This window comes from Chelmon rostratus, chromosome 5, assembly GCF_017976325.1.
Source record: "Chelmon rostratus isolate fCheRos1 chromosome 5, fCheRos1.pri, whole genome shotgun sequence".
NCBI lineage: Eukaryota > Metazoa > Chordata > Actinopteri > Chaetodontiformes > Chaetodontidae > Chelmon > Chelmon rostratus.
Genome location: NC_055662.1, coordinates 14,471,377 through 14,495,093, shown reverse-complemented (window position 1 = coordinate 14,495,093; position 23,717 = coordinate 14,471,377). Strand labels below are relative to the sequence as shown.

At 40.3% G+C, this 23,717-nt stretch overlaps 1 protein-coding gene across 1 annotated transcript in view; it reads right to left on the bottom strand.

The window, feature by feature from the left end:
* cspg4ba (chondroitin sulfate proteoglycan 4ba) overlaps positions 1 to 23,717 on the bottom strand; it is a 28,292-nt gene that overhangs the window by 4,210 nt on the left and 365 nt on the right. The window contains exons 2-9 of the mRNA XM_041936410.1: positions 19,841 to 20,004; positions 13,231 to 16,803; positions 12,108 to 12,575; positions 11,193 to 11,369; positions 6,491 to 6,689; positions 5,140 to 5,271; positions 1,728 to 1,900; positions 1,112 to 1,295 (exon numbers count right to left, since the gene is read on the bottom strand). Of these exons, the coding sequence (XP_041792344.1) occupies positions 1,112 to 1,295; positions 1,728 to 1,900; positions 5,140 to 5,271; positions 6,491 to 6,689; positions 11,193 to 11,369; positions 12,108 to 12,575; positions 13,231 to 16,803; positions 19,841 to 20,004 (5,070 nt within the window). The remainder of the gene's footprint in view (positions 1 to 1,111; positions 1,296 to 1,727; positions 1,901 to 5,139; positions 5,272 to 6,490; positions 6,690 to 11,192; positions 11,370 to 12,107; positions 12,576 to 13,230; positions 16,804 to 19,840; positions 20,005 to 23,717) is intronic.

Below are 23,717 nucleotides of genomic sequence, written 5' to 3'. Positions count from 1 at the left end.
AAATGCAATAAGACAAACTGCAGCTCCAGTTTACTTAACTTACATTACATGACAGTGGACAAAATTCAAATGAAAATGTATCCTGTCAGTCCCGGGCGCTGTAGCCCATGCTATCAACAATGGAATTATTTTTGGGATGTCTGCGAGATTTACCACGAATAAATGTCAATGATGCACTGTAACCTGCACCCACAAGGAAATGAGAGAAAGGCTTCCATTTGTTCACATCAAGTTATGTCCACAATCATGAGGGCCAGTAATTTCGCCTATAACCGAGCCTAGCTTGCAGTCTGTAAACGTTTGGCTAGATTTAAAGACAGTATGAGCAGTTTCAATGACCTGACTTCTGTTTTTTTTCTCAGTATCCAAAAAAGACCAAGACACAGGTGAAGAGTACAATGAGAATAGCAGCATTATGATTTGTTACAGTGTTTGTTGCTGTTTTGCTAACCAGATCTACTGTACAAGGACTTCACCAGTAGTGACCATCAACAGTTGCACTTAAAATCTCCTGAGGTCACCTGGGATATTACTCACAAAATAAAGATTGGAACTAGGGGGCATCGACCATGAAGACCTAGATTTACCTCCTCAGAAATATGCCATACTAAACTGAGCTCTGTACAGGATTTTCTGAGGCAGATGCTATTCAGGAGGACCAGATCCTGGCGCTTTATGGCTTGGCTCATCTACAGATCAGGTTGTCTTTGATCCATCAGAGGATCCACACTATGGCCTTGAGAATCCCAAAAGCACCTTTTTATTGTAATTGAATATTTTACACTTTCGAGCAGGTTAAGTTTTTGAAAATGAAATGTCGAATGCATTTTCGAGTTGTTAGAAAATTACATTTTCATTTTGTCCACTTAAGAGCATAGTGACCAGTAAATGTAAATGCAACAGACTAGGGGGGCTGTTTCACTTACTGCATTTGAACATTGTTAACATCATTAATTAGCAAATGTGCATGTTGAATTGCTAAACCAAGATGGTTAACATATCAACCGCTACACCAGCTTTATGTCAGCATATTAGCTTCATTATTGTGAGTATGCTAGCATGCTGACATTAGCATTTAGCTCAAAGCACTACTGTTCAGCCTTGTTCATACCTGTGTTTGCAAGCAGAACCGTGTTGTGTTCGGGCCCGGTGTTTTCATAAGAAATGTCAATTTTGAAGGTCTGGCTGTCCAGAGAAGTAGGCGATGATGTCACAGAGAAGGTCATGGAGTCCATGGCTTCCCAGCCCACTGATTCGACGGGGGTTTGAATGTACACAACCTCTTTCCTGTCCACCTGAGGAACAAAAACAGCACAGATCCTGCAACTGATGGTTTTATCAACTGTATTAACAGTTCAGTGGCCTCAATCATTTTTCACCAGTCTGAAAGACATTGGTACAGTATATATAAGATTTCATCATTAATTTAAATCTGCTTTGCTCAGCAGTACAAGTACACACAGCTGCGTCCGATTATAATCCAACAGAAGAAATTGATTACATAAAAGCCTTACATGTGCCATTTAGCTAAAGAAGCACAAAGTCAATTTCCTGAATGAGGATGCAGAATATCAATTATTCATACGGTGGAAATATGGCAACTCTCTACATGAATGGAGGAACCCTAATGCCTAATTAAATTTAATCTGTTTCACATTCCTCTTATTAAATTTTAAAATATTCGTATGAGAGGAAAGTGTTGATATGACCTTCAGCTGTTCACTCACCATGTCTTGAGTGAAAGTGGAGATGTCCACAGTTGAATTATCAGGCTGCCTCATCACCAGACGCCCCAGCTTAGGATGCCGAATCACACTGAATGTGATGGTGCGGTTCGAGGTGTTGCTGATGTCATTGGTCACTACTTGTAAATCCTCATTTGTGATTGGCGTAGAAGTGCCTGGGGGAAAGGTTCGAAACTGAGTTAAAATAATTACTGATGACGAAAGAAAACGTGTTTTTCTTGTCTGATATTCAGTTTAGCTGTGACCACACTGTTAAAAAACTTGTGTGACTACATCAAATGCAAAACAGCAAGTTTTCCCCCCTGAAAGCATTTCACATCTTTTTGACTCCAAATTATGCAAAACAAGCTCTGGAATAGACAGATGAAAGTCCTTTGATGTGTCACATTAAAGCTGCACTGCAGACATCACAGACTTTTTACAGCACTGTCCAACTGCAGTGCGGGGTGTTACATAAAATCCAAACAAGAAATTAAAAGTGGAGCAGCTCCTCGCAGGCGCAGAAATCTTCCACTTGGGGAAAATGTAAAGAGAAACATCTCCTGTGCATGATGATGGGAGAGAGCTGACAACTGAGGGCTTCTTTTCTCCCAAAGATGAATTACATAGATTTCCATAGCCCTGCTGCCACTGTGGGGATTGTGAGGATCCTAAAAAAAGACTGCTGATAAATGATGGAAGGCAATGATAGAGGGAGAGAGGGGTTGAAACACAGTGAACTTCATTTATCACTTGTCGTGAGCACTCTAACCATCCTTGTCTGTCTCTCATGGGAAATTTCCCTTTTAGAGGAAGAGGGAAGGATTGTCTTTCTTGTCTTTTTTTACAATGAAAACCAATCTTGCACTAAATCTGTACCAGATGGGTTTCTGCTATATTGTCAGATAGTTGTGCAGCATTTTGGGATGGTCATATGTTGACATGCAAAATGTAGAAATGCTCACAGAAATATAACCAAAACACGTAACACGTCAAAACACTTTGATCCTGTCATGTGAGTTGTTTAGTCCACGCTTGTGAGATGAGAAAAATGTGCAAAACATTGTAAAAAACACACATAAACCCCAACCCACAAAAATTCACTGGGTTAATACATTTAGAAATGATGATGATGATGAAAAGGAATTATAGGAATACATCAACATGGAACTGAGAGAATCCATATTAGAATATCATTTAGGCCATCAGAAGTGCTTGTCAGATGGTTGAACTGCTTTGGAAACCCCCTCCCACCACACCTTTGGTGATGTTGGAATTCGGTGGTTGGAATCTGACCATTTCTCGAACTTTCTGAAACCAGCAATCCAACATTTCACCCACTTCACGCCATGACTGGCCAGCTGTCCAGACGTGAGAAAGTTGGCTGGTTTTGAGTTTCTCTCTCTTATTTTGAGGCTTGTATAATCTTAATGAGCAGCAGGGGGGTAGCACAGGGAATGCCTGGCAACATTTTAACCCTGCTTTTCACTTCTCAGGCTACACACAGACTGTCCTACCGTAATGGTGAATATTGTTATGGTTGTAAGCAGTCTGAAAGGAAGTCCCGCAGATGCTACACCGCAATTAATACTCTCCTACAAAAGTGCTATGATTAAACGAAAAATAAGCTCTCTTTGCAGTGAGGCTAAATAAACAAATAAATACAACATTACCTATCATAAATTAACTCAATATGAAACAAAGGGAAATAATTTAAAGCATTTCAAGCTGGGTTATTACAGCGGATTACACAGAATTTCTATTTATGGTATGCCTACATCATCTATTATTACATCTATTATTGTGGAAAGCGCAACACTTTTGCCTTTAGACATGGTCAGACAACACGTTTACTAGCATAATTCTGCCCTTGTATTCACACACAGCATGAAATAAGAGCTTTGCATATTCAGGAAGAGGTTGACAAAACTGTAAGTACATTTCCTCATACAAACAATCATTTTAGCAAGTTGTGTGCAGTATTTGCAGGCACTGCAATGACCGACTGTCAGAATACTTTCAGGTAAACGCTGCTTTCTTAATGAGGCATGTGCAACCAGTTAGTGTGGAGTCTTTGCACAGTTTTACAGAGAGCACCCAGACAGTTGAGGACTTTGCAAGGACGAAGAAAAACATTAATCTCACCTCCACAGTGTGAAAGTGTTTCATGCCACCCCTCACCCCCATCAAAACCCGTCATTGTCAGTTAAAGCTCCCATCCCGCCCACCCCCATCCCCCTCCCTCTGCCCTGCCTGGCACAAAGCACAAACAGGGCTGCCTCAGACAGACAGTGGCACAGCTTTTCAAGTACCCACTCACCCTGTGGCTGGGAAGCTCAGCAGAGCGTGCCAGTTGGCAGTTTGCTGCCCTCACAATATCCTCTCCGGCTAACTCACAAACCAGACCACTGGAAATCTCAGAAAACCTTGAAATGTGTGTGCAGACACAGACGACACCCAGTCAGCCTATTTTTAGCTCCTGAGTATTAAAAGTAGCATTCTGTACATCAAAACATTAAGCAGCGACAGCAGCTGATTCACCAGTCTGGTATTTAGGAAGATGGCTTGACTGTTGGAAAGGTGCTGAATTATTTAACCAAAGGGACTGTGGGCAGAGACTGTAGTCAGGCTGTGCATACAAGCAGGATTAATTTGACAAAATACAGCAAATCGGAGGGCAAGATGTCTCACACAAAGACATACACACACACAGTTAAAACCTTTAACTGAGGCCTTACAAAAGAAACAAAAAAGAGGAAATAATCTCTTTGCTCATGGATATCAATAGTACAACAAAGAGGAGTCTGTGACAGAGATGGATGACAGAGAGACAGACAAAAATACACTTTTTCAGTTCATTTTTACGAGGCAGCTGTGTAGTTTTACTGTGACACAAAAACATATAAAAGAGGAATTACGCTTCCAAAAATGATATTTTCAGAACAGAAAAGTATTCTCTGAATCACCTTGTCCAAAAACTAAAAACACGTCAGTGAGCCACACTGCTGCACTGCACTGTGTGTCTTCATTACCAGAAACATGGCACTGTAGTTTATTTTGAATCAATCTTACAAACACTGCTCTGCTGTAAATACTCACTAGGGCACCAGATGTGTATTCATTCTCATTTGGAAATAGTTGCCAGAAAATCCACTATTTACCTCAGGTTGACATCTGTGAAAAACTGCAGCACTCACAAGATTTAGTAATATACTTAACCCTTTTTAAAAACCAAACAATACATTTGTGACCTGTTTTCAAGGTTTATGTCTCAGAGAGTGCCACAGAGTAGAGAAGAGGAAAAACATTGAGAGTGAGTGAGAATGAGATAGACTAGCACATTGTCTTTGTTTTCGGACAATCATGAAAATATAGAATAATGGCGTCCTATCCTTTAATGATGAGGCCGATTTACCTGGAAACACCTTGAGTGGACGGTTCTTCTCTAAACTGAGGACTAAAGCTCTAGCAGTGATGCTGAAGATCTGCCTGGGAGTGAAGTTCACACCATCGTTGACTTGGAAGTTGAATCCTCCAGACATGGCACCTGGAAAAGCAATGAAACCACAGATTGAATTAAAAGCTCCACCTGTCAAGAAGCCTCTGAGGCAAAGTTGTTAGATTGTGTTTGCTGCAGCGAATAAAGAGACAACTGCATCTCAGCTCTGTGAGTACATGGTTTCACTATTTTCTTGGCTGGAGCATATTTACAAATAAGCTGCATTTGGTTTCTGCATTATACACATGAAAAAGAATACAAATGAATGAAAGAAAACCAGGAATGCAAGCTTAAACATTCTCAGTAAGGGAACATGAATTAAAATCAATTGTCTATGTGTGTATGTGCGTGTGTAAAAAGGAAAGAGGCATTCTTCAACAAACAGGGTGGGGCGAGTCCACACTATTATTACAACTTTTCCTGGTGGTACAAGCACAAGCAAAGAAAAAAGAATGTAGAAATCAGAACAGTAAGCAGAAACCTGACCTGATACTGACACCATCAACAGACCTTTTCTGCCATTTTAAATCAGAGAATTATCAAGCATTACCACCTCCACCATGGCGTTCAGTAAAGTCCGTCTGTATCAGTGTTGCAAGTAATTTAACGCTAATGAAGGTAATGAGAAGCTGCCCAGTGTTCCTGCTGATGACTGTGATTCCCTGTGAGTTGACAAGTAGAAAACAAATCAAACCAACAGCATCTTCTGGTGGACGCAAAAGGAACTACAACAACAAGTTATCTGACCACATTTAGAGCTATTAATTACAGGTTATATGCAGGACTTGTGATTGAAAGCAGTGTCACAATATTAATTTCAATATCATTTTCCAATATCAGTATATACCACAGGGTGTCTGCTGCTTAACAGAATGGACAATGTGATCACTAACTTCACACATACAAAACAAAAAGATCAAACTCTCCAATTTTGTTATTTTCTCATTACAGTTTGTTGGAATTATTCATTTGGACAACAGATTGAACACATGATTTGATCATATTATCAAAATACAATTGATAGTTGATAAATGATAAGGTCAAGTATTGAATTATTGTTCAACCCTGTTTAAACTGCATTTACTTCATGGGAATGTTTAAAATGAATTGATGTTACTGTTACTTCTGATTTGCAGCTTTTTGTGTCTGTTATTTACATTAATCACTAATAATTTTACCAATATTTTTTTTATATAGCTTTATTTTTGTTCTTTTGTTATTTAGTCTCTTCTGGCTTCTCCAGTGTTTGACTAAAAATTGATTTTACCTTTGTGAACAAATAGCAGCTGTCCCTGGTCTATCTGTGCCTGGGTGAAGTTTAGCACTGCCTTCATGGGGGCACTCTTGAGAGCCAGGTGTCCATTGCTGGGTGGGGTCACCATGAAGTGTAGCTCCTCTGAGGGTGAGTCCAGGTCCTGTGCTCTCAGATCCTCCGGCCTGATCTCTGTCACTGAGGACACCCAAACCTAGACACAAGACGGACAAGGACACAACAGGTGCCATCTGTTATCTGCATGAAAATAAAGACCTGCAGGGACACGGGAACAGAGATGCTTTGTTTGACATGGCTCGTGACGTATAGTAGTTGACAGCCAAATGCGAGTTGACATTTATTTTGATAGATGGAATGAAATACTGTCACAATTTCTTATACCATAGAGCAAAAGACTAAACGTTGCAGCTTATTTCCATTTGTGGATGCCAGTCTTTGTTTAAATAGCTATAATTCAGGTGCTGTGGAGAGAATTATTTAACAAAATTGTCTGTAGGCTAGAACTGGATTACGTCACATACTTTTTGGTAACACCTACTCTCTGCATGGATATAATACGATTGAAAAGGAGACGAGAAACATAAAAGATGGAACAGAAACAGCTAATGTGTCCATGTCAGTCATTACCATATATAGTATACCAGGATGCTGTGTGTCTGTGAATCGAGCTCCAAGGCTATTTCACATTTTCCCTCTTTTTTTTCTCCTGTCATTCTCCATCGTACAGTTTATGGTCCGACGAAGCAGAACTGCTATAGTAACAATCCCGCACAGACAGCAAGACAGTAACAACCTATGGAAAAAATGTCTCTCTGAACATCACTCAAGCCACATTCAACAACATAATTCAAGTGAAGGACATCTCAGGACTAAATATAGCCGTGCAGACTGTAAACACCGTTGGATGTAGTGCGGCGTGTTCGTGAGGCACAGTTAAGGTCCTGCTTCCATGCAAATTCAAAAGCCTCGAGCTAACACGAAGGAACAGAGGAACTCATTGACACACAGAACACAGAAGTGCTGAACCATGCAGACACTTGACAACAAAGGATGAGCTTCTATGGTCCAGGCCAGAGCAACTATTGCATAATACGACACTGTGGAATTACAAGCTGTGTGCCGGACAGTTAATCCGTGGACGGATGTGACGAACATCACCTTTTTTACAGCAGACGTTTAGACTTTGTCATAGTAGGAAAAGCAGAGGTAGAGTATGTCATGACAGTGTGACAGTGAGTCAGCCTGTAAAATGTACAGACCCTGAAACTGAAGCAGCTGAATGGAATTTTTATCATTAACGCCTGTGCTGTTGTGGCATGGCAATGCTTTCTGTGATCAGTGTCTGCTGTTATGGAATATGCAAAGTAATATAAAGTCATAAGGTATCATGAATTTCAGAAATATGACAAAATACATTTTGTTTCCGTTTTATATTTTAATTTTTTATTTTTGTCATGGTAATTGTTCTGAACTTTTCTTATCATACCACAATGTCTTTTATATGTGGTTGTCATGCGATGATTTTGTGAAAACCCACAAAATCACCATAACACCTCCTTTATTTTTATTGTTTGTTGTTTTTTTAAGGTTGAGCATTTTCTGGCCACTTTGGGGCAATGGAAAGAGGTCATAAACACTGACATATGACCACCTTTTTAAGTTGACACAGAAAACTTCTTCTTCTTTCAGCAGACAAAAAGCAACATTATTTGGAGCTGTGTTTCGGGCCTCCTGGGGAAGATGAGTCCAATATTCACTCTCGTTTAGCTCCATGTTGGTCTCCATTAACTCCTAAGAGAAATATTTGGTTCTTTAATTGCTTAATGCTCCATTATGTTCATCAGCTAGTCGCTAACTTTGTTTGTCTGACGGTGCTCGCGAGCGGTGAGTATTCAGAGCTATTTTCAATTAAAACAGCTGCCTGCTGCCGCTGGAGACAACAGTGATGAGAGCAATGAGAGTGAACCAAAACAGCAAAGCCAAGTAATTAGATAAAAGGCACTGAGGAGCTCTGTAGATTTGAGAAGATTGCAGAGTTAAAATAATTATCTGCAGATTTGTCACCATGAGGGACAACTTTCACATTACATGTAGTAATTTGATTTTTTAAAGAAAGATACTTATTATAGCAGGTTTAAGATCATAATAAATGTTAATATTAGGTTTGGTCTCATGGTCTAGAGTGCTTTGTACAATTTGTACAATACAAATTACAGTTAGTCCTGTTTTTTTTTAAACAAACAAGTTCAATTTCCTGTTAGAACCGTTTTTGGCAGGCTGTACTGAAGTGCAATGCAGCCACAAGATATGCAGCATTTTGCAAAACGGGTGTGATCACAGCAACATCTCAGTGTTCACACGCTAGCTGCCTAGCATTTTTAAGGGAAAGTTCCTCCTGCTGTTCTGTTGAGAGGTGGTTCATGTGAGAAATGTCAGCGATCACAGGCACATAGGGTGGGCAGAAGTGAGTGCAACACTTAAAACTAAAAACATAAAACTGCTGCAGGGGTGTATCACAAACATCACATGATGGGTGATGAGGGTGTATTTTACCTTTTAAAACTGCTAAATAATACTGGAGTCTAAATGGCTCTTATATTCCCCTAACATGACCAAATTAAAGACTGAGGTGTAACAGTGTTGAGCTGGCCTCTCCCTCGGCTTTAAGTGTTACTTGCTGGAACAGAAGCATGGGACACTGCACTTTTCAAATCAGTACCTGTAAATCATGTGGGAAATGACTACAGTTAGTCTAATCCTCCATTTAACAGGAGGTCACAGCAGGATCAGCCTGTTCAGTCTGATGAACACCACCAGCGTGATTCACCGCATTCAAAGAAAAGACACATGAGATCAATTTGCACAAACAGCCCCCTGGGGTTGAGATCAATCCCTCAAACATGACGGGGTGTCCACCACTCATGAGGCAGCAGCTTTAGTGAGGGAGATAACAGTCAAGTTTAAACAAAACAGACTTACATCTTTGATCCACTTTTATTGAATTCCTGTGTCTTCACTACCAAATCTTCTTTGTTGAGGTGTTTTAATGAACATGTTTTTTTTTTTTTAATCTTCTCTCTTATCTTATTTAAACACATATTGTCGGGTCGTAAGCTTCCCCCCCTTTTGTCAGGAGATCATGTAAGATAAATACTTCCTAAATACATTATACTCACAGCTCTATGAGACAACCTGATACATTTTTGATCAAATGAATGGTTTATATTTTTAAGACAGATTTGTCCATTTTATAGTATGTTTTATTTGGTACCTTCTGCCAATCATATTTAGCAATTTTGTAAAGATAATCCCTGTGGCACAGTTCAGCAATAAAAATCTGACGAGGCCTTATATATTCATATTAATATTCATTCAGAAAACATCAAAGCTGTTTTAAGACAAACTTTATGATAAATTATATGAAGAAATACACAACTCTGTCACTTTAAGAGGACCTGTACATTTCTTAAAATCTTTCAGAGTACAAGTTTGAGAGCCAACATGAAGTGCAGTGGCAGAGAGCCACCTTGTGGACACTGAGACTCCAGATCTGTTCCACCTAACATCTAATCAAAAGTGACAAAATGTGAAATGATCACATTCCAGTTAAATGGATCATCAACATGAGCAGACCAGTTTGTCAGTGACTGTCACAAAAAATGTAAAATAGCTCCCTTTCAAAAAATACTCTACACTATACTTAAAACTACTTTCACTGAGCTGGATTCCTGATGTTCTTCAGTGCAGTAAATTTTAGAGGTTGCTCTTCTCTGAGTCTGCAAGATCCCAAAGGAATTTCAGGCATTTGGGGCAAAGCTGTGCAGACAATAGAGACCTACACTTCAGCCTCTCTTTGCAGCTGGACCTCTCCCAAATCTAGCCACTAAAGCAAAGTCAGCACTGCTCAGCACAAACGTAAACTTCAGTCTAATTTACGAGTCAAATATTTAAAATGGATGTGGGTAGAAGTGGTTGCAACACTTTATATTAAGGCATTAGTAAGGGCTTTAGGATGACTTATAAAGAGCAAAAATGCTACTAACATCCATGCTAATGAGAAACTCATTAATGGTGAATATGTGTACCTTAAAATAAAGTGCTACCATAGCGCTTTTAGCAGACAGGTAGTAACCAACAGGGTTGCTTTGGATAGGCAGAGAGATGTGAAGTAGATAAAACTGGACTGAAAGCATGTGGTCACACTGTTTGCTATTTCCAGGCCATGCCATCATGTCACTCAACACTTGGATGCTGTGACTAAATTCAAGTGACATATTTTCAGCAGCAAAACCTTATGTCCGAGTAATGCCTGGGGTTTATTCTCCGTTTGATTTAAACTCTTGCATTCATAAGATGCCTTTCCAGTCAACCCAAACTATGCAAAATTGCAGCTCCCTCTTCAAATCACTGAAGCAGCATTGCTTGAAACGGACCCATCAAAAAAGATTGCTTTATTTTCAAAACTGTGACAATCTATCCTCCAAAATCTCCACCTCCAAGTGTATGTCAATTTTGTTCTGTGCTGCTAGTCCCCCTTGACCCTCCTCCACATAGCAAACATAGTTTCCCTCATCCAGCCAGCCATGGCAACTTGCAACACTGCCCACATGAAGATTATCTGACAGTAAGCTATGGTGCCAGACCTACTAGTAAAAAAAGTCCAGAGTTTAAATATAGAGCAGCAGTGCAGACTCACCCTGAGGACCCTGTTGGCTGTAATAACAGGAGGCTCATCGTTGACAGCTGTAACCTGGATGTACACCGTCTGGGCTGCACTCTGCTTCCTCAGGCCTGTGTCATTGGCCACCACAGTGAAGTTGTCAGCTAGGGTTTCGCTGCTGTCATGGACATAGTAAATGAATTCGTGTTCCACCTGATTAAACAAAATGGAAATTATTAGGGGGAACCTGAGATCAAAACTTCAACAATGTTTATTCAAAACACAGAGGTACAAAACCCTGTAATGAATTGTGACAGCTCACTGTGATCTCTTCTTCCATGTCATAGCATGCATACAGGGACAAAAACTAAAAACACTGCTTCGTACAATTTAAAAAAAATTAATTAGGAGCACAAACACGACATAAGCAAATAGCAAGGCAAAGAGATTTTGGGTGAGGTAACATGAAATGAAAAGGGGGTCAAGCCAGGGTTATTTTATTACTACCTTCCTATAATTTTGCAATTTAATTAGGACGAATTTTAGTTTACAAATGTCATAAACATGCCTGTAGATTAAGGTCAAATTTGAAAGTCCATGTGTAATGTAGCACAAAAATACAGAGGACACAAGCTCTGTGGCCTCAGTGTTTCTTTCAGGCCTGAAATGAATCACTTCAATAATAATCAATCAAATTATTTATCCATCAATCGACCAGTCTAAAAGAATTACTCTATATATTGCTAAACAACAATCTAATTAAGAAGGCATTTTAGGTTACAGGCACTGTCAAAATGGGTCAAATTCTCTCATCCGATGACATGACACGACTGAAGACAGTTATTCACATTAAAAATATTACTGGCACACTACATCAAATTATTTATCCATCGATAACTGCAAGTCTATATTTCAATGGCAACTATAAGATTGTCTGTAAGAATGTCTCACCTGCCTCCTGGTGAAAGAGGTTATGGGCACACCGGGGTGTCGGGAGTGCTCAATGTGACCATACTGCGGGGGCATGGTCAAACTATACAGGAAGTTGATTCCGGAAAAGTGTCGGTTCGTGACTTTAAGCAAATCCTGGGTCAGTGCCTTAGAGGCGCCCTCGTTCAGCGTGATGTTGAAGACTTGGAGTGGGATTAGGCGTGGGATGATGTCAACAGACATCCTAATGTCGTTGACATCAGTGACCCCGTTGGTGACATCGAGGATGAAAGTGTCGTTGACTTTGCCGGGCTCTACCTGCATGTACTGGATGTTTCCACTGTTAATGTCCTCTTGGGTAAATGTCTTGACAGGGGATTGTTTGGTTCCGATGTAGCGCTCCTTGACAAAACGCCGGAGAAAGCCATGAGACGGGGCTACCTTGACTTTGAATACAATCTCAGATGGCAGGTTGTCCTCGTGAGTGACCTGCAACAATCAAAAACATATTCAGTGGTTAAATTTGAAATGTTCCATGTGTCACTAAAGTTTACATTTCATTTTGCTCTCAATGTAACAAGGCATCATTGTAAAATGTAACAGGAAACAGTGGTCAGCATTCAGTTTCTACCCTTTTCGTGGCCTTAAAACCCAGATCAGTAAAAACTGGTCTTTCAATGTAATATTAGTGTGATACTGTCCTTTAATTACAGTTTAGATTATCTGCTAAATGTGTTGTTCCCTTCTGACACCATAACTATGCCACGAGATGCACATATTTTTAGAATCCATACTCATGTTTGGAAGCTTTTAGCTTGAAATATATAAACTAAACATTGCGCTCAGAATCCACAAGTAGGCACATTATTGTTATTAAAGTTTTAATTATAATTCTTATCAGTATTATCATCTGTAAAGAAGAGGTTTAGTGACCACTGGTTAAATAATACATTTAAAAAATTGACATTGTAATGATATTTCAATATAAATAAAACACTAGATCTTGCAATATGAATAAAAAAGGACAGCATTGGCATTCAAAATACTATATATTTATTTATTATAAATACATTATTTGAATCAATATACAAGTTGCATGAACACTGATGAAACGCTCAATCTGTTTGTCTTCTGAAACACTCACCTCTAGTTTTGTTTCATCGATCTTCGCTGGTTTTCCCTCCTCCACCAGTAAGGTGTTGTGATGCTGCACAATGGGTGGCCTCTGATGACTCTCCAGGTAAACCTTCACATTGATGCTCACTGCGAGTCGAAGACCTTTAGCTTTCACTGTTATGTTGAAACAGTCTGCCAGATGTTTGCTGTCATTGTGACGATAGGAAATCAGCCCATGTTTTAGGTCAGACTGTGTGAATGACTCCACCTTTGTTTCATTGCGATAAAGTCCTCCATACTTGGGAGCCTCATCCATCTGGAAGATGACCTCCTGGTCATCTCTAATGTCCAAATTTGATGTGACACTAAAATTACTGGAGGAAAAGGTTACTGACTGGCCCTTTTGAACCAGTAGGCCAGTGTTGTTGCCAACCTTCAAGAAAGGGTCATGTGCACTGATGTCTAAAAGGCTTGATATAAAATGCTTTCCATCTGAGACAAAGAGCACAAACCTGCCAGTGCTTACACCTTTGTGAATGAACAACACTTGCTTTTCTTCCAAATCCTTCTGTCGAAACTGGAACAGCCGATGAGTAGTGTCATTAACAAGCACTAGGTCTCCCATTGGGATTCCACGTCGAGTGTAAATCAACTGGCCATCATCAAAATCAGAGTCTGCATCATGATAACGCAAATCCTCTATAGTGAGCAATTTCTGTCCATCTCTTACAACATGGAAAACTTTATCAATAACACGTACCGGCTTTTGGTCATTGAGTAGCTGAATAGATACATTGAAGATTCCTTCTTTGGCACCAATATCATCTTCTGCGATGGAAGATTTGAACCCTTGGCTGGTGGAGGCTATGAAAGTAAACTCATCTTGAGTTGTTTCACTGTCATCATGGATGTACATTATCCGTTCCTCTAATATATCCTGATTACTAAAGGTTAAGATGTTGTTGTAGCTAGCATTAGAATTTGACTGACTAATACGGGCTAGTTTTCCATGTTTGGGGCTCCTTATTACTGTGTAGTACATTTCCTTTGTACTCAAAGTCTCTGCAAACAGCTCATTTTTCGTGATAAGTTTACTTTCTCCCTCCAGAAGTGAGAGTCCATCATTTCTCATAAACACGCTGTTGACATCAGCTTTGATGGAAAACTGGAAATCATAGTTTTGCGACTGAGCATGTTTGGAAACCAGCTGAAATTTGAACCTGTCACTTGTATCCTCATGAGGTCTGTCGACGAGCTCGTAATGTACTTTTAGATCTGTTACATCTCTTTGGCTAAAGGTTGAGTTCTTTTTCAAGACCGTGGTGTCGAGCAAGAGTTTCCCTTTCTTCGGTATGGTGAGAACACGAAAATAAAGGTCATCTTCTGAGAGGGCCACACCTTCAGTTGTGGCAAAAAGATACTCTGAATTCAGTGTCACTTTTCTAACTTTGTCCATGTCTATCATGCCATTCCTCACCAGGTGGTACTTCACCCACTTTACAGTGATTGGGAAGAGTATTTCAGTGGTTGCCCTTCCAGCCACATTAACTTTGCTCTTAAAGTAATCTGTGGCGCTGGATGTCTGGATTTCTTGAAAAGTGCTAACGTACCTCAGGCGCTCTTTTTCTAGGAGCCGTTGGGAAAATGAGTCAGTATGCCTCCATTCACCGCTTGAGTGAAGTCTCTGGAGTTCACCATACTGAGGGGGCTCAACTATATCATACCGGATGTCTACAACTTGTTTCACAGCATTGGTTTGCACGGCCAGCTGCTTTGAACCAATTATAGCCGACTCTCCTTGAATGATCTCAAGGCCTGTGTTGTTGGCAATCTTATACTCCAGCGCTACAGCCATGACTCTTAGAACCACAGTGTTACTGACCTTTTCCCCATCACTAACTCTAAGAACTATCCTTGAGTTTCGAACCCCTGTGTGAACATAGCACACCCTCAATTCCTCCAAGTCTAAATATGAGAATGAAGTCACCGCCTTGCCAGGGTTGTTTTCTATTTCCAAATACCCTGCATCTGCATTCAGGTTCCCAAGCACGGAGAAGACAAGGTTGGTGTAGTTGCTGTCAATGTCTGTTGCCTTCAGAACATCTGTGGTGAGGCGTTTCTTTGAGTTCTCCAACAGGACAAAAAGATTCCCTTCAGGAAGACTTAATTCAGGCGAATCGTTGGTGGGTGTCAAAGTAATGTTGTAGCGGTACAATTTGTTGCCATTCAGATAATCAGGAACTTGCTTTCTACTGCTAGAATAAATTGAAAACATTAAGAAGTCATCCGGTTCCTCAGAGCCTCCATGGATATACATCACTCGTCCATGCCAAAGGTCCAACATGCTGAAGGTGTTCTCCTCTTGATCCTGATCAACATCAAGCCTTATCTGACCATGAATTGGTTGTTCCCGAATTCGGAACATGATCTGAGACTGTCGAATGCCCAGCTTCTTGAAGTCTAAAAGTACCTTGATGTGTTTTGCCTCTAGAGAAGCTCGACCACCTTCCTGGACCACAAGGTTTTTGAGTTGTACAAAATTTGAGCCATACCTTCTGTCCAAGCCCCATGCAAGGGTGGACATGTGAAGTGACGGAGTTGGTGTCACCAAGTGAAAGAGGGATCCCATAGCACTTGTTGGGCTCACAGTAGTTGATGGTTCTGGCTCTTTCTCTGGCTCACAACCAACTGAGATGTCCTTGGTGACTACAGCACTGGAGAGACCCATCTTCACTCTATTGACTTCAATGTTCTTCAAACATCCTTTAAAGGAACCTCCTCTGACACGCTTCCCAGACACAGAGACGAGTCCCACTTTTCTGACTTCTGCTCTGGTGCTGTCATCGATACCTCCAACAAAAAGATAACCTTTAAGCTGAAGGCCCTTTGAACGAGAGCTAATGCTGCTTTTAACCATCTCTCCGTCAACAGTTAGCTCGAGGCTTTTGGAACTGAAATGCAACTTGATAGAGTGCCATTTCCTGTCATTGATGAACGTGAGGGAGCGAAGTTCAGTTTTGGTCCCACCTTTGCCAACAATGGCCACTGGCAAACCTTCCTGAATCTCCACAGACACAAAGCCCCCCTCTCTAGCTGAATTGTACAGGATAATTCCCTCTTTGGCTGAAGTGTGCACAGCACACTCGAAAAGCGCTTCCTGCTGGGCGTTCCAGGTTGGAAGAGAAATGTAAGCTCTGGAGCTGAAGAAGCTGACAGGATCATCCTCTGTCGCAAAGAATTGGGGACTACAGCCTAAAGACACCTCATAGATATTCTTGAATCCAGTATACGGTCTCAGTGATGACAACAAGTCATGTTCATTGAAGACCACCTCGTCCATGCAGCCTCGGAAGCCAACTAGGTCTCTGGGGAGATAAAGTCTATCCAGGCCTCCAGAGCCTCCAACATAGAGACCATCTAAAATGTGGAGATTGTGATGGGAGCCTGGCATCTTTGCTCTCGTGTGAGAGTTCTTGTCTAGGGTCAAGGTGACGTTGTGCTGCACATGGCGGACCTCCACCGAGTGCCAGGCCAGGTCGTTGAGCTGGGTGCCTCTCTCTGATTGTAACACCTGCTCCCCCGATCCAAGGTCCAGTTTCAGCTAAGAGAAGAAACAAAACCACTAGATTATAAATGTGCTTATAATCATTATTTTCATTATTAATTGATCTGCCATTAATTTCCAGATTAATCGATTAATCGTTTAGTCTATTAAATATCAAAATCGTGTGAAAATGGTGATCCCAATTTCCCAGAGCCCAAAGAGACATTGCATTACATTAAATTGCTTATTTTGTAAAACAAACAGTCCAAAACCAAAAGAATCTTCTTGTACTATCATAAATGACAATGAAGAGCAGAAAATCCTTGCGATAGAAAATTCTATGACGGAAATGATTAATCAATTAATCGACTCATTGTTGCAGCTCTACTTTAATTCAGATGTTTTACTGAAATTTCCAGCCAATTATTGCATGACATGCTAGATTTCACTTTGCACCCAGAGCAGATCAATGTTTTTACTTATTCTGTGAAATATCAGTTCATCTAGTTGGTGGATGGGTACATAGTTTTTGTATAGACTTTCTTGCTTCGTGATGATGAATCCTGATGACATTGGCGATCCCTTGACTTTTCCTCCACTACCATGAGGTTGATGTTTTTGGTTTTGAGTAAAATGTCTCAACTATTGGACGAATTGCATTAAATTTGAAAGACGTTATGTCCCCCTCAGGATGAATTTTATTAACTTTGGTGATTCCTTCGCTTTTCATCTAGTGCCATTATCAGGTCACGTTAAACTCAAATGGAGAACACTGTACATATTCTACGGACTAACATCCTTGTACAGCCTCAAATCTTCTTCTATAACTACGCTCAGGGATAATATTGTTTATTAACATATAAAATATTGCTTTTCAAATAGGAAAATAATACTAGATTCTTAAAAATTCTGATTGTATCGGGTGGCAGAATTGTTTCTATATCCTACAACATTGTGACTTATAAGTCTTAAAGGATTAACCGTGGACACTGTGACACCTGGAAAGGGAAACACAGGATTTACACTGCTTATATTCCGTGATGTCACATGTTGTTATAACAGTGAGCTTTGTCCGTGATTTAAAGCAGGAAGAGAACTATTATCTCTTTGCCTTCGGCTACGTCCTCAGAGCATCATGTCATCATCTCAAACTAATGCTGCATTTAGATGACATGCTTGTCAAGGCTTGCTGCTGAGTCCCTGCTATTCATGCACAGGTTTTCAGGGAGCAAATGCTCATGACTGACTCACACTGAATGAGACCCCAAGCCCAGGGATAACGTTTGCAAGTCAACAAAAAAATTATTTTGGTGACCTGTGCCAGTATAAGGAACAGGGATGAGCGATTCACTCCTCATGCTCACTGAAGTACGACAATGCAACACAGTCGACAGTGTGATTCATTCCTGGTAGCACAAGTCTAACGCGAATAGAAGCTTAGTCACTAGGATTTCTCGAGTTTGATGCACAAAAGCTACAATGCATATCTCAGGGTTTCCTATGTTTCTTATGAATGTGTCTGTATATAAAGAAGTAGAGTACATTTCTACAGTACATCTGTCCATTTTGTATGCTGATTTAGCCTGGCAGAGCTGCCCACTGGATGCTTTAGAGTAGTCTTCAGAGTGGTTTTGAAGGGGCACATGTATTTCACCCTTAAATCCTCCCAGCAAGGCTTGTGTTGCGAGCTAAAAATAGTGCATCTGTCTTGGGACACAAACCCATTCTAAATGTATGCCCAAGTATGCCCAAGATACAAATATTTCTTCATGAGGTGTATATCGCATGTTATGCTTATTTCTGTTTTATTTGGAGTCAGACAAATATTGTGGTAGTGTTAGTCTTTTTACTGCTGACAGTATCACAGTTTGAATTTGACATTAAAGTGGACTTTTTCCTGACCTAGTAATTTAAGCTTATTCTACTATGGAATTCAGTACCTTTCAATATGGATATACACCCTATACAAATAGGAATGTTAATTGTTGCAGATTTCAAATTTAGTAACTTTTTAAAAAAATGTATAATGCATAATTTAAATCTGAGCTTCTTGAAATGAATTAAGTTTTGCTTTTCAACTTAGCAAGCTTTGAAGGCTCATTTTTAGCAGTAACTCTCGTGATGGAATTGAGCAAAAGGCACTGCAGTCACTGAGCAGACACAGTTATGGCTGCACAGCAGGACAGTAATACAGGAAGTGACAGCGTTAATAACAAAAGGACTGCACAAAGTAAAGCATGGTCTCTTCAAATGATTGCATATAACATCATATACAGAGAATTGCACATCATGTTAGGGCTGAAATGACTAGTCAATTAATCAATTTGTTGTTCAACATTAATAATTTCAGTCATCTTTTTGTTTCTTCATTCATAAATGAAGATTTGCTGCTTTGCTCTATTTTATATAATTCTTAATTGAATATGGTTAGGTTTCGGACTGTTGGTCAGACAAAACAAGACATATGAAGATGTCACTTTGGGCTCTGAGAAATTGTGATGGAAATTTTTCATAATGTTCTCACATTTCATGGAATAATTTGTTAATAATAAAAATCAAAAACCACATTACATTACATTATAGAGTGATTACAGTAGCAGAAGCTAAGTGAATACAACCAGTACACTGATTAGTTTTTTTTTTATAATGCAAGAAAATTATGAAATTGTTGGACAGAGGTGGTAGAAGTAGATGTGTGTTGCACTGTGATCAAGTCACGAATCATCTGGCTCACATCTACATTGTAATCATGCATTGATCGCTCAATAACTCAAATACAATAAAAACACAGATCAGCTGCTTTCATAGTCTCCTAGCTTCCATAGTGACAAGTGACTGGTATGGAGTTAACACTCAGCTAACGCCATGTAGGCTTGTCCGGTTGTGTTACTGTGTTGAGAGACTGACACTGTCAGCTGAGATGGAGCAATAGCTTAAGGTGATCATTGTGTGTCTGTCATGTCTTTTCATACGCGTGCATGTGTTCAAACACAAAGATCTGTGTGTATTGCATGCCTGTACATATATATGCATGTGTGTGCTCATGTATGCTTGAGCACATATGCTCATATGCTGAGGACACGGATGTACCGACCTGCAGGCGACCAGCATGGAGCTCTAGTAGGAAGTAGCTGGTCTGGCCGGCGGCGAGAAACAGCAGGCCATTGGTGCTGGAGGTTCGGAAGCGAATGCGCAGTGTGTTATGGTCGGACGACTCTGTTGCCTTGAGCTGTACAAAACCATCACCATAGAAGGAAGCTGGATAAAGAGAGATTAGAGATAGATATATTTTTTTAAAAAAAAGCAAAAGAAATGCGAAACAAGAGGGAGAATGTGTTGAAATGTGGTGTTCACTATCTTTTACAGGCCGTTGAATCAATGCTCGACACTCATTTAAAGAAAGCTGAGTATGAAAGAGAAGGAGAGCTGGAACAGAAAGTACAGTAGTAGTGATTACAGCAAACGCAAAGCAAGTCAAGTCAGGCATTGCGGTCTTAATATAGCCAACATGTGACATTTAGAGATAAAAGCCAGGCTAATTATCATCCTGGTTGTTCTTTACAAGTCGAGCAGAGTCTGAGTACGTGGGAGGCACACACGCGTGCACGTGCGCACACACTCACAGAGCATTATAACACTGTGCGCATATTATACCTCACCTGATTTAAAAGTATGTTTTTAAGACTCTGCTGAGCATAGCCTTCCTGGTGGGCCAGTTGTGTTCTTACTTTATGTGCTCAACCATTAAGATTTACATGCATTCAAGTGCGAGTGAGAGTATAATTATGACGCATCACAGCTTTACCTGAAGAATAATAACCACCTTCAGGATTAGACAAAAGCCCCGCCTGTGCATTGCACCTGAGTTGCAGTTTTATGTCTCCATTCATTTGCAGCTTTTGGAGAAAGCTGTTCATGTACTGTCCAAAACCATAGGAATGACATAATTTAATTTTAGAGGTATTTGACTTTAACGCCACAACAGCTGTGTACAAACTGAGGCGGTGGATGTGGAGGTGGCTTGGAGGGAGTCAGACATGTTTGGGCCTGCCCTGCCCTGACAGGAACCTTCAACCTGAACATGAAAGGCTCTGACGTCCCCACGTTGTCTGTGGCCCCATATTCCAGGAAGAGCCTGGCGGACGGACCCAGCTGTTTCTTCTACCTCACCTCCCAGCCATCTCGCATCACCCTGTAATCTGGGCTAACGCGCTCTGAAGCTTTCTCATCTAAGCCTCCATGCCCGGGCACCACCAGTTCAGTTTTTAATGAGCTTCCAAGTCCCACGCATAGTCAAAGGTTAACAAACATGTTCGCCTCGGTGAAGAAACATGTCCATTGCACGTTTGATTTATTTGCAGTTCAGACCAAGAGAAAGAAACACAGTGCTGCTAATGGGACACGATGACTGGGGACACTGTTTTTACTCCTAAATGGTTTAATGCACTAATGGGTAGTTTGCCTGGCCAAATCCAATCGGTATGGACTGAGCAGTATAAATTAACACAATTAAACAAGTAATGTATGTAAATTAACCCTTCAGCTATATCAATACAGGACAGCTGTTGCTGGCTTTGTCCAAGTATCTGGATAATTTAAATGTTTGGCACGTGAACAGCCGATCAGTCAGAAAATGATTTTTCAAAATATGGCTGATGCACAAAGTGTTGCCAGGATCCCAGTAAAAACAAAATGATGCTAATTCTGTGTCATTGAGATGGCACTCTAAGGAAATCTGTTTTTTTCTTCTAGATTGAAACAATTTTCAACACTGAATGGTAAAACACCAGATCTCAAGCGGGCACATACAGGTCTTTCTTCTCAGACAATCTTCTGTATATACAACAAGATTTTACATACAAATGTAATATTTTGTTATCCTAAATGTGCAGTTTAGGTTTGGTCCTTAAGTAAGCAGCTAATTTTTCTTTCTCTCTCAGCAAAGCAAATGTTGACATCAATACTAAGGCACATTAAAATTATCAAGTAAAGGCAGATACAAGGTTGAACAAGAGGTTAAAAAAAGTTTAAGATATCTAACAATATATAAATATATTCTTATCTTACCAAAGACTCCTCCCAAAGCTCTATCTACTAATATACAGGTGTGTGTGATTGTGTGTGTCTATTTAAATAAATTACTTTTAAATTGCAGTTATTCCAATTGTTTACATAGAATTAACTGTCACGGCTAACTCCCTTTGTGCCCAGTTTGTTTAATAGAGTTAGACTGGCCAGTCAGGTGTAATGTGCCTTTAACAACCATTAAAAACAGCTGGGAAAAAACAAATTGATTGGCCCACATAGGCACACAGCATGCAGCATTACTTCTCCTTACTCTGATCCTGAGTCAGACTGACTGAGTTTTTGTCTCATTTACACATCATGGCCATTCATCTGACTGGCTCTGTGTATATAGCAGGAAGGGAGCATTTCTAAAAACTGGCCAAGAGGAATGAAATGACATTTTTCCCTTAAATTCACAAGGATGGACATGCATGCTCAATTGTATTTTCGCATTGTCACAATGAGATCGTATTATTGAATGTCATGTCTGGTTAAAACAAAGGGGTCTTCCCCTCAGCTCACTACCCCGCAGGGAAATAAAATCTTGGAAAGCTTTAAAAGAAGATGGCAATAAGGTAAGAAAGTGTTTGGAAGAAAACTTAAGTTTTTTGAGCTTTTTTGTTTGATGTAAGTGCCTAAACATGGACATGGGGGGGGGGGGTGGGGGGGGGGGGGTGGGGGGGGGGGGGGGGTTGTAAATGAAAGGGCACAGTAGACTGCCAGAAAACAATACCCACACATAAACATACCCGTGTACACCTGACTGTGTGCATTATGAAGCAGAAACAGGAGGTGTTTGGAGGTGGTTCTGTAATTTTCATGTCTGCAGGGGCAGCTTTCTGTGCGTCAGGGACATTTTTTTGTAACATTTCACAACAACAAAGCTAGTGACCTTTTAGCCAACACCCGCTTACAGTTAATTTGAGGGGTAAGACCAGTGCTTGTCACTGCCTGTGTGCTCCGTTTATACAACAAAATCAGAGATGCAACTTGACTGAAGTGCCTCTTTGGGTTTTTGTAGACTGTCATGCCACTTTGTTGCTGATGCACTGTCAAAGCTTGGGACGTGGATGTTTTAGCAAAGGCTTGTTTCAGAATGCTACACAGAGGATGTACACAATCTGAAATGCACTGGAGTACAAACAAACGTCTATACTGTGATTATTTTCAATGAAGGATATGGCGAGTGTGAGTCATGGTGAAATGACTGCTGATTATCCCCAGGGGCAAAGCCTGGATGAAGGCTGATTAAGATGACACATGCCCAGGATCAAATCAACCAGAGAGGCTAATGCATGCACACATGGGTGTAAATAATGTACATCTGAAGCCATAACTCACTAAAAAACCCAACATTTTCCACCTTAGATCTCACGACTGTCCATTTCTATGATTTCATTTGAGTGTGTTATTGTCACAGTCAGATAGTTCTTCCAGTGCAGTGGGCATCACAGTCCCATTTCTGCTGCTGCCTCTGATAAACTGCATATCCTGTGAGTGCACCATGCATGCACAGATTATCCAAAGTCTACTGCCAGTCATTTATGTGAGATAAACACTGATGCTTTTAATTTGGAAAATCCATGCAGAATCATTAAAATCATATAATTTGGATGATGATTTTGGACAAGCCTATAATTATACACAGTTTATTCAATTGTTGTACACTGGGGTTATCATTTTAATACCTGAAAACCATAACAGCAACGCAACAGCACGTATATGCAATTTACTGCAATTTCCCAGCTTGGGATAAATAAAGTATATCTATCTATCTATCTATCTATCTATCTATATAAAGCAAAACAATCCTCTGAAAAGTGATACCAAGCCTGCTTTTGAGGGCGCACTCATGACGTTACAGAAATAGAGCTGCTACCTGCATATGAAGGAAATCAGAGCCA